General features: G+C 39.5%; 1 protein-coding gene across 2 annotated transcripts in view; it reads right to left on the bottom strand.

The window, feature by feature from the left end:
* Nucleotides 1–12,164, bottom strand: part of LOC129779951 (uncharacterized) — a 177,638-nt gene that overhangs the window by 66,320 nt on the left and 99,154 nt on the right. For both annotated transcript variants that reach the window (XR_008743807.1, XM_055787746.1), the window contains exon 3: nucleotides 485–807. Coding sequence is in view for 1 of the 2 variants with exons in the window: in XM_055787746.1 (XP_055643721.1) it covers nucleotides 485–807 (323 nt within the window). In the remaining variant the exon portion in view is untranslated. The remainder of the gene's footprint in view (nucleotides 1–484; nucleotides 808–12,164) is intronic.

Below are 12,164 nucleotides of genomic sequence, written 5' to 3'. Positions count from 1 at the left end.
CTGATTTCATTCAATTTTAAAATAACGAACACCAGACGGTCGATTGGTACTGCTTTGACAAACACATTAAAACCTCAACTGGTGATCAGAAATGGAAAAGGGGTCGTGGAAAACTTAAGCAGGTTGTTACCTGTGAACAAACAAACTGGAGTGCAGTGAAATATTTCAAATCAACATTATTTTCAATGATGAGAAAATTCGCTTTGCTGAACAGAATCATCTTCGCAGTTTCCATTAGTAAAAAGCTGATTGAAATTTGTTTCAATTCAGAATGACAAACATTCGGTTAGACCTAGAATAGTGAAAGGACGCTCCCAATCGATCGTGTACTATTCACTATTGCTTCTAGCTGATAAAACATCTGAATAATGCATGTATTAAAAATTTGGTCAAAAAATATGTTTTCCAATTCTTTTTCGACGACATTCAAACTATATTCAAGGTCCCATCAACATTGCGATCGCTATCAGAAAAGCAAACTCACCTGCGCTGTTTGGCACCGGAAGGCGCGTTCGTGCATAATTCGTGCTGTTCCATGGCAGCTCAATCCCATTGGGTCCAATGCAGCAACAGCTCTTGTTGGCTTCGCTGCTATTGCTGATAGTTTCACCTGCACTCAAGAGGCTGCCGCTTCCATTTGGTTGACTGCCGTCGGCGGAGTTAACCGACGGGGAATTTCGAGGGTCTCCATTGCTGCTGTTGCGATTCTCAACCGACGCGGTGTTGAGATTAGGCAGATTCGGATTAGACAAACGCACACCGTAGCGTAACGTGCCGAGCTGAATGTAGTCAGATTCTGGTATCGCTCTGGTAGAAGAGATAGAAGCAAAATGAGAACATGAGAATGAAGCTTGCCTTATGCTTCTTCAAATAAAACGCCTAACGGGTAGGCAAAGAAGTACAACTTTTGACGTAGGACTACGTCTAACCGGAAGATATAGGGGGTGAAATGGAAATCTAGGCACTGAACAAGTAGGAAAAAATGCAAGATTTGGAACGCTTATAACTCGAGCATTTCTCAATAGATCGCAAAGGTTTTTGCATCAATTGATAGGAGATATATCTACGCATCTATCATAACGAATAACATTTAATTTTTCTTGAGATAAATAATTGAATAATTGTAAAATATCAAGCATTGTCAAAATGCACTATGTGCCCATTTTTGATTGGTCCATTTTGTGCTCCTCAAATCGTACCGACCAAAACGGTCAACCAGAGCAGCAGCGAAATAGAATGAAGCACGATTGGAAAAGAAAAAGAAAAAAATGAACGAAACATTGGTCGCAGTCTCACACATGCGTAATTCTCGAGCCAGCCAGTCAGCTTAAAAATCCCCGCTCCGCTGCCGTAACGATCATTCTTTGTGTGGACACCGACTGGACAACATCGTTGCTGGACGGGCTGGACGGCGAGGGATCGAGTGCCTTTCTCAAGGCAAGAGGGCGGAGGTGGTAGCGCTGGAGTAGAGTAAAGTAGAGTTTTCAAAGGGCCTTTCTCAAGGCTAGAGACGAATGAACTGCAAAAGTTTAAAGTCTCTATAATACAATACCTTCCTTCCTTCCTTCCGTAACGATCATTCTCATCCAAACCGTACACCACATCGGTTCGCATCACAACACATCAACAAACCAACCCAAGCAGCCATGTCTGGACATGGTAAAGGAGGAAAAGTGAAGGGAAAGGCAAAATCCCGCTCGAACCGTGTTGATCTGGAGTTCCCCGCAAGGGTAGCTAGGCCGAGCGCGTTAGTACCAGTGCACCAGTCCACCTAGCCGGCGTTATATAGTTTCGGCCGCCGAAGTGATCGAGTTAGCTGGCAAAGCTGCTCGCGACGATAAGAAAACCCGCATTCGGAACAGAACACATTCGGTTCGGTGGACATCAAGACAACAGGCAGTTGCAGCGAGTGGCGAGTGGCAAACGCAATCGCAAAACGGCATCAGGTAGCAGAAGAAAAAAGTTTGTTCTTTATACAATCTGCTTTGGTGGCAAATCCAGAACAAGGCGGCATCGAGGGCGTTCGAAATGGTTTTTTTCAAAACCACGAGTACTAAGTTTTCTAAATTGGAACCATTCCATAAAAGAAGGCGCTTTTTAGGGCCATTAAACCTTCCAAAAAAGAGTTTACGAAATACAGTGCTTTCTAAAACATTATCCAAAATAATAATAAAACACAAATTGATTTTTTCATAATTTGTTTGCCAGGATATGATGAGTATGTGAATTTGGCAGTTGTTCTGAGCTTATTGATAGTTGGGGACTTTCCTGATTATTCAATTTTCACCAATTCTTAAATTGTTTCCAGATTGAAAGTACAGTAATTTACAATTAGTTCGACATTTAGCTAATTGGACGGACATGTGATGCGACTTATTTAGTTGGACATTTTTGTAAACATAGAGATCCAAATTATGACCCCACATTGAAAGTCGACACTGTACCACTGTCATCGCAAATGTTCAATTACAGGTTAATATCGCCTCCAATCCAATACTGAGTGGCGCTTCGACACGTCGCATTGAATGTAATTTACTGTACAACATGTCACAAAGCTGGATGGGATGAAATTTTCCATCTGAAAGCTGTGGCGAGTGGCAAACGCAATCGCTAAACAGAAAGGTTTAGCCGAACAAGATGGGGATATCGAGTGATAACAAAACAATAAACTCTTTAGATTGGAGATAATTTTGTGATCCTGAAAAGGACACTTTTTATCCTGCATGTGAATCCAACGAGCGAACAAATCGTAATGAATGTATTTTTTTGCCATCGCTCCCTTTTAACGCTCATTCGTTCGTCTCGTTGGACTCGCCCCTCTGGCTGAGTCTGCCGATTTGTCTCTATCCTGTGAGTGTGTACCGCTAGAGTATAAAACACGCGGACCCCAAAAAAATATCTTATTTTCTTTCAAACCGTAAACCCGTGTGGTTGTACGGCATCGGCATCGTGGACGTAACAAAGGAGGACAAGTTAAGGCAAAGGCAAAGTCTCACTCGAGCCGTGCAGGTCTCCAGTTCCCTGTTGGTCGCATTCACTGATTGCTCCGCAAGGGTAACTAGGCCGAACGGATTGGTGCCGGAGCACCAATATACCTAACAGCGATTATAGAGTTTCGGCCGTCGGAGTGCTCGAGTTGGCTTGCAAAGCTGCTCACGACAATCAGAAAACCCGCATCAAGAACAGAGCAGCTTCGATTCGGCGCTCATCAAGGCAACAATTAGTTTCAGTGAGTGGCAAAGTGTTTCTCCGGCACGTCGCATTAAATGTAATTTACTGAACAACATGTTCAAGCTGGATGGGAAGAAATTTTCCAACTGTGGAAGCTGTGGCGAGTGGCAAACGCAATAGCTAAACAGGAAGGTTTAACCGAACAAGATGGGAATATCGAGTGATAACAAAAACACAACACCAAAGGTTCTTTTCAGAACCATCAACATATTCATAAAGAGTAAACAGTAAACTAATCCATTTTTCAGGTAGATAGGTAGGTATTCACGTAGGAGAAGAAAATAAAACAATATATTTAAAATATATATTTAACAAAAGATGTCTCCTTTGTATAGTCCTACGTCACTCCGGTTATGTCCCCGACATTACCCACCCGTCTTTTTTTTTTGTTTAGGCGCCAAAGTCGTTCTTTCGTTTTCAGTGCGTATCATTTGTCGGAAGTGTAAAAAACACTAACAAAGATGCACTCGCGGGAAGCTCTGCTGTTTTATTTTCATTCGAAAAAAAAGAACAGCAGAAAATCATCGAATGCTGTGTGTTTCTCATGGAGACTGTGCTCCATGAATTTCAACCTGGGAATACTGATTTAGACGCTTCAAGGGAAGAGATTTCGACACAAGCAACAAAGAGCGTGGAGGAAGACCTTCAAGACAATGAGTTGAAGGCGACATTGGACCAAGATCCGTGTCAGTTCCAGGAGGAACTTGCCCAATGTTTGGGAGTGACTGAACTAGACATATCTGGACTCAGAAGAATTTAAAAATAGAATCATCCAAAACTTACTTATACACCCAATACATTTACATACAGTAGAACCCCGATTATCCTCGAGTGGATAATCCGCGATGCAAATTTTTCGCTGAAGCAATTCTATAGAACTTTCCGAAATTTGTCGGTGAGTGGTAGACTCTTGATCTTTAGTTTTGGTTAAGGCTTTCACATTATTTGTCCTCTGGTATACACGACCTTACAGATGGATAGTTGGATGATTGCTGTATTGATAAAACATGCTGAAAATGTCTTTTCTTCGAGTTTGCACTTCGTTTTAGTACTTTATTGCGTTATTCGCGATTTTCGTTTTCCGAGGTGACTATTGTATTTTCTATTGTATATTGCTTTTAAATAGGCTTGACTCACCATTATCAACGAGTTCGATTGGTTGTTTTAACCATTCTAGATTTATTTTTGCCCTCTTTGTGTTTTCATTGCGGCCATCATGCTGTCAGATTGGGAAACAAATCAAATGTAGGGTAAGTGTACCAATTATGGAGGAAATATGTCACCAACTCACAGAAAATTGCGAACAAATACTCTATTTTAGTTCAAAAGTATATAAAAATATACTTTTCTAGCAGTTGTACTCTGTTTTTAAAGATTTTCACTGATATTCGATGATTAATCGACTAAATTGTGTAAAAACATGTTTGAAAATGTCACTTCCATGTTCTTATTCCTAGTATACCATACTCTGTCATTAATTCTACACTCGACGGTAAGTTATTGGAACGGAGCGCGAAGTCGAAATTTTTAAGTGATTTTAGAAATGCTGTAACTTTGTAAAAGCCAACGCATGAAGATGTAGAGGATAACAATAATAAAAAGAAAAAATATCGATTTTTTGTGATCGTGATTTTTTTTTAGATTTTGTAGATTAACACAGTGTTTTATTAACCACGACAATAGTAAATCCAGTTATCCTTATCAATCAGCATTCATTTGATTCCAAGAACGCTCCTGTTGGTCATTTCACTACAGGAAAAGGTTTTGATAGAATGAAAAAAATCCCTTTTTCTAATGAATAATCAATCAATAATGCGATTATTCCCAAATCAGAAGGCAGCTTTTTTTTACAAAGCTCATTATTTAACATTCATCATTCGGCAATTTTAGCCTAACCGAATAAACGTTTCATCTCTGTTGATGAGTGCTTCCCAGTGGGGTAATAACTGCCTGCTCCTCGTTGCTAGGCCTTTCTGCTAGCTGACGGGAGAATCACAAAAACGTGAGGGTTGTGATGCAGTTTTGCTTCTCTTTAGGAACTGGACCTAAGACCCATTCACCTAAGATTTAATTTTCAACAGAGTGAATCAAAAAAATATGCCTCGGTCGGAAACGCATAGTGCTATTTCGCTGCACAGCTGAGCGTTCAAAAACGACCTATGATATGCAATTGCATAGCGTGAAAACGTGAGGTACAACAATATTAGTGTAACAACCATAACATAACAACATACAACCATAATAGGAACAGGGCAGTTTTCGATATTGGCACATAGATGTAAAATTGTACCAATTATGGTAATACAAAAATACAAGTGAATGTGAAATTCCAAATTCGGTACATTAGGGTTTTCTATTCGTGTTTCACTAACAAAAATTATGTATCTGATAAACATTTTAAGTGCTCTGTTTATGTCACAGTGATTAACTCATCGTAACTCCGGGAACTGTAATGATATGAATAATTGGTTTTCACGTATTCCTAAGGATGCAATCAGAACGGATATTCGCCTCTACAGAGGTTCTACAGTTGGACACGTTGAATACTTGTGTTTTATTGTTTCTTCGGCTTGGCAACTATTGCATCACGGTGTTACAATGCGGTTTTTTCGAAATCGTAGAGAATTGTGATCCAATTTTCCGTTTCAAAGCAAATAGTAAAAGGATTTTTCTTCAGAAGTAAGAGATTTACGATCTATGTTGGCTACATGCGCAACCAAAACATGTTAACTCTGAAAAATCATAACTGAAAAACAAAAAAAGGCCTCTTTTGAGTTTATGTTAAAAGACCCTGAGCTTCAAGAAAAAATATGAAAATTAAGTTGATATTTCGATGATTCAGATGATAGTCCAGTAGTTCAAAATTCATTTATTTGTTCATATATTTTTCATTTTTGGGAAAAACGGAAAAAAATATTTTTCATTTTTGGTTAAAAACGGAAAAAAATATTTTTCGGACTACCCTAAAATGGAAATGGAAAATAAAAATACGGGTCTAATATTTTGCGATAAGGAACATCGGTTTAACATGGAATGACTGTATAGTTATTTAATTATTAATTTCTTCATAAGCTCTTCCCAGATGGAAGCTATAGTAAAAAGCTTGCCTCAACTGCTTCCAAAGCTTCCAAGCTTCCAAATAGCCAGAGTCAGGAAAATAATAGTCGAAGCTAAACATAATAGTTAGTTGGAATTACTCGATGGAATCAATTCGAGCCGGAGTCGAAACTACTGTTTTCTTCCTGATTCGGACCGATGCTATGAGCTTGCGACTGCAGCACCTGCTAAACACTTTCGATGAGTGGTGCTTAAGAAACTTCCTTTCACTAAATGTTCAAAAATGCAACGTCATTACACTTCATCGAAAACTCAAGCCAATAACGTTTACATACATGATCGATCATCATCCTTTTCTACGTGTAGAAAAAATACGTGATCTCGGAATTACGCTTGACTCAGCTTTAAACTTCAAGCCGCACTACTCGGACATAATATCCAAGGCCAATAAGCTTCTCGGATTCATCTTTAAAATTTCGGATCAATTTCGTGATCCCACTTGCCTGAAAGCATTATTCTGTACGCTAGTTCGATCGGTTCTGGAATTCGGCGTGGTGGTTTGGTGCCCCTATCAAACATTGTGGGTGGAAAGAATCGAATCAATTCAAAGAAAATTCGTCCGTTATGCTCTACGTACTCTTCCATGGAATGATCCAATTAATCTCCCACCCTACGAGGCTCGCTGCCAATTACTGGGACTCGATACACTCCAGAATAGAAGGAAGGTAAGCCAGGCATTGTTTGCAGCCAAAGTGCTTTTGGGAGAAATTGATAGTCCTGGTATTCTTGCGGAGATAAACATCTATGCACCTGAGAGAGCCCTTCGCACAAGAAGCTTCCTTCATCTTGGACCACGTTTGGCGAACTACAGCTTACACGACCCTATTCGCTTTATGTCAGCACGATTGAATGTATTTTATGAATTCTTCGACTTCAACCAATCTGCCGAAGCTTTCCGTTGCCGGATTCAACATGGACCACTGAATCAATAATGAATACTGGACGAAGACGCTTCCAACGATGATTGCTAATTGATTATGTTTATATTAATGTTTATATTTTGACCATGATATGTTTTTATGTGCTCCTTTCAATGTATGATGTAAAGATGTGGGGTTTTTACGCCATTTTGGCTTTTCCCCGCCAATTTTTCAATATGACAATATATAGTCAGATGAAATAAAATAAAAAATATAACAACGAAATCCTCCCTATGGAGGAATTGTCGAATCCGAAGGAAGATTAGTCGGGCCAGACGGTATTAGTTACCCGATATAACTTTTAACTCTCTACTGTAGATATTATTATTTGTACGTTGAGGAAAAAAATGTTTTCCAGACGCATGAAAAGAAGGTTTAACAGGAGAAGGAGAATAAACGTTTTGCGAACAGTTTTTGCCCTACGCTGCACTTCTGCCAACTTCTGCTGGATCCCAGGTCACGGTGGAATTCAATGTAACGAATAAGCTCATCATCTCGCCTGAGAAGGAACAAGCTGGAGGCCGTCTGGCGTAGTGGTAACATCCATACCTCTCACGCTAAAGGTCACGAGTTCAATTTTCACTCCCGACATTCTTCCAAAAATGGAAGTAAAAATGACGAACCATTCAAAATGTGTTGAAATAACTATAATAGAGAAAAAACGGGAAGAAGCTTTGAACTGTAGACTACAACCCCTCCGTCCCAAGACATAATCAGATGGGTTAACAATACTCTGGGATTGTGCTGGGATAGCGAATGAAACAACCTGTGATCTGTTTCTATGATGGATCAAAAATACTACCCATCTCTGGGTGATATGCACTCAAACATTCCAAACACGTCTTCATATTGGGTATCGTAATGCTTCGAAATCCGGACACTTGAGCGCTTGCGATGATAACTTCAACTACTAAAAATTATAGCAGGTTGTGTTTTTGTTCAAGTCGCTTGTAATTAACTTCGGATATTATTTTACACACACATAATTATCTCCGCTTTGCGCTTTTCTCAACAGAAGCCCTTTCTATTAATATTTCCGATCACGATTAGATTGGCTGTCATCCTTGGTGGAGATAGTTTTGCTACTGTCATATGCGAAATCAAATCACACACAAACAATCCTGAACAATTATTTTTTGGTGACCAGATGATAGCCTAGATTGATGATTCCCCACACAATTGTGTAGTTCAGAACCCTAATGAAATGGTGGCAGTTTGATGTAATGATTGCAATTCCAGAGACATCAGCGAGTAAGTAATTTGGTCGCGTCCACAGCTCAATCCAAAACGAAGACATATGATGACGCAAAACAAGGAAGAACAATCGATGTTTATTGCTTCGTATCTAGAACGATACTGAAAGTTTGTTTCAGCCAGATCCAATACTTTTGCTCCAGGCATATATTCCCTTCGTTCTTCTTCTTCTTCTTTACTTTGTTCACGGTGACTTTAAGTCATTCCCCCTCGTTGATCGCCGATAAGTGGCTCGTTATTGACGACATGGGTAGGGAAGCTCACAAATGAGTAGAACAAATGTGTGGAACAATGGAAATGCTTCTAGTTTTCATCATGACTTGACCTTCCTCAAGACTAAAATATCAATATCACTTCACGTGTTCTGTTGTAAATGAAATCGACAGAGCGCCTACAGGCAAACCTTTTGTGTGCTGGGCATAGGGACCGCACAAAAAAAATCGTGCAAAACTCCACCAGTAGCTTTCGAAAATCGTGTTCGGTACACAATATAAAAAAACTTTTTTTGTGGGGTAGATAGGGACCGCATAAAAAAAGTATGTGTTAACTACTATTTGCCTAATTATTTTTTAGCTTTTAGTACATTATTATGTTTAATCATAATGAAACCGTTTTACTTAAAAAGTTTTTTTCATTTATTTTATAAAGTTCTCTTGATAATTTTCTCGTTTGAAAAGCAATTTGTAACTGAAACGTTGAAACAATGATCATGTGATCTGTATAAAACAACCAGATGGCGCAGTGAGTAAAATAATGATGTTTTGTTTTTATTTGGTATGAAATTCGTTTAAATATGTTAGAAAAATCACAATTTTCCATCAAATTTCCCGGATTCCATTGTTTTTTCCACGCTGAAAAGGTTAGAAATTTATCATTTTACAATGTCATATGTATATTATAAAGAATGGCTTGGTATAAGTGTGCAACTTTTTTTTTCAACTAGATAAACGATGAGTAGCATGTGTAGTTCTAAAAATACTGCAAATCCTTCTCGTATCGGCCTTTACATAATCAATGATATCAACCAACTTAAGATATGATATCGATTTCATCGCCATTATCCACAGTATTCATAACCTGTATGCATTATCAAATTTAAAATTTTCGATTATCTATGACTTAAGTCAAATTGTGCGTTGAAACCATCGTAAATATAAAAGCTATATTTTTCTTACCATATACTGATGACATTTAATGGAGAGTTCGAGATCAGCAGCGTACTGGAGTAGACGTGTGCTTTTTCGTTCCGTGATTGTAGCTTTTAAGTGCTTGTGTGGATGTATAGTTTGTCAGTTTCATTGTTTGTAAAACGGATGAAAGCTGCTATCTGCTCATCTGCCTTAAAAACCTGTGAAGTTTGATTAAATTCCATGAAGAAACAGAAAGTTATAAATGAGAAAGTGACCTGATTAATCGGATGAAGCCATTTTTTCAGTCTGCATTTGCAGTGAGAGTTCTCTTTGATCGTTGTGTACTTGATCGATGCGCTCTCGTTTTCGCAGTGCTCTCTTGATCGACGCGCTCTCGGCTTCGCTGTGTCGTTTCTTCCTTCGTCGCATGTGTACGGTTGTGTTAGATAATTTGTGCTTGGCTTTATTTGTTTGATTCAGACTTGCTAAAGAGAGCATGTGAGAAGTTTGTTTGCCGCTGTGAACGTATCACCACAGGAGAAATCGCTGGCATGGCATGGTCTGAGAACGGCCGCATGAGCTAAGTTTTTTAAATTTATTTTTGGATTATTTCATATATCATACATTTTGCATTCTAATCAGCTGATAATGTTGTTTTCTGCCGATATCCGTATAATATGTCACCTTCCGCTCCAAAGAAATATATCAGATTTGGATAAAGATTTCAGATGATGGCTGCTGCTTTGGATTAACATTCCGGTGACGGGTTGCGGTTTCGGATCCAAATGATTTTTTTACAGCGCTCTACTAAATTTGTTCGTTGGCATTGCGCTTTCGTTGTGCGGCGTGGATCACAGTTTAACAGTGCAATGGAGAGCCGATAGATGTCAGAAGCTCAGTGTTAACATTCATTAAAATTTATAATTTTGTTCATTCTGTTACAGGCGATTGTAATTTCAACAGAATACTCTCGTGTACTGTGGTGGTGGATAGGTGTAGTGTTTTGTGGGGGTGGATGCGGCTGTGTGCGAGAGTGTGGCCGTACGAGTTGTGTACGGTCGTGGAATCGCAACTGCATGGAATGGTGTTGGTGTGGGTGTATTGCTTTCTCTCGCTTTGCTCGGACTCGCTGTTCCGGGTGGGCAGAGTGGTTTGTTTGTTTTCGTCTGTCGTGTAGTAAAATTTTCGTGTGAGCTCAGATTCACTGTCATCGCAGCCTTGAGTGCAGTTATATTGAATCGGAATACATACGATGGTTTGATTGTACGATGACTGACGAGGGGAGGCCGGCTTTTTTGTTCGCTTGGTGTGCCCGATTTTGGGTGGAGCGGGAGGTCGCTTGTAGCCTCAATGGTGCAATTCGGTACAGTTGTTTACATATCGTGATTGCATACAATCTTTGTGCCCGCATTTTCGCACAGAGGATCATCAAATCCAACTGAAACAGTACGGGTCTAGTTAAAATGTAGCAGCTTTAGTGTGTTAATCTTGTTTCGATTGTTTCTAGATGAATTTTCTTGGTTACCTTCTCAGGTTTCCCAATGATAATCCTCCGTCGTCACGATTGGAGCTCTATTACGCACGATGAACAACGGAATACATTGTAATATGTTGTACATCATCGAGTCGATGATTGTAGAAGAATACTCTCGGTTACCTTCTCAGGTTTCCCAAACATAACGATCCGTCGCTGCGATTGGGAGAAGATTTTTCTAGGTTCGCTTATTAGGTTATCATTTGAAATCCTCCTTCGTCACGTATCGGAATGAGAGAGTACTACACGCTTATAGTAATAGTAGGTATATAATCGATTTGATGTGGTTGTGATGATCTTCCTCGGTTGATTTCTATTAGCATTACGTGCGACTAGGCACAAGATATATTGCAGAGGAGATCTTTTCAGGCCATCCTTTAACATCTTCGTTTCGTTTCGTAAAGTAGTTGTATCCTTGCTTAGGGAATCAAATCAGTTACCGTGTCTCCGATCCTATTGCAGAGAAGACCTTTTCAGGTTTAATATCTTCAGCCACTGCGATGTGCATTTGATTTTTGAGTGGTCGTTTCATCGAACATAGGAACCCTTTTCAGTTGCCACGAAATGCATCTGATGTTCGAGTTCTTGTTTCGTCCGGTTATTGTGTCCTCGCTTAGAAAACCAAATCACTTACCGGAGTTTCGATCCTATTACAGAGGAGACCTTTTCAGGTCACCCTTTATTATTTTCAGTTGCTGCGATAGCATTTGATTTTTGAGTTTTCATTTCGTCGAACAGAGGAGACCTTTTTAGGCAACCCTTCAATATCTTCAGTTTTGTTATAAAATGGTTTTCAATTTAGAGTTCTCGACACCGCAAGAATCATCGACAGGGATGGACTGAGCGGGAAGCTGCTTCAGAGGTGTTTTTTGTACACATTATCTCATATGGAGAACCTGTTTGTACGTAGCGACACAATCCGCGAGGAACGGTGGACAGAGAAGGTGGAAAAGAAGAGAACGTTACAGAATCGGAAAC

Source organism: Toxorhynchites rutilus, chromosome 3, assembly GCF_029784135.1.
Source record: "Toxorhynchites rutilus septentrionalis strain SRP chromosome 3, ASM2978413v1, whole genome shotgun sequence".
NCBI classification, from domain to species: Eukaryota; Metazoa; Arthropoda; class Insecta; order Diptera; family Culicidae; genus Toxorhynchites; species Toxorhynchites rutilus.
This window is presented reverse-complemented; position numbering and strand designations above follow the sequence as displayed.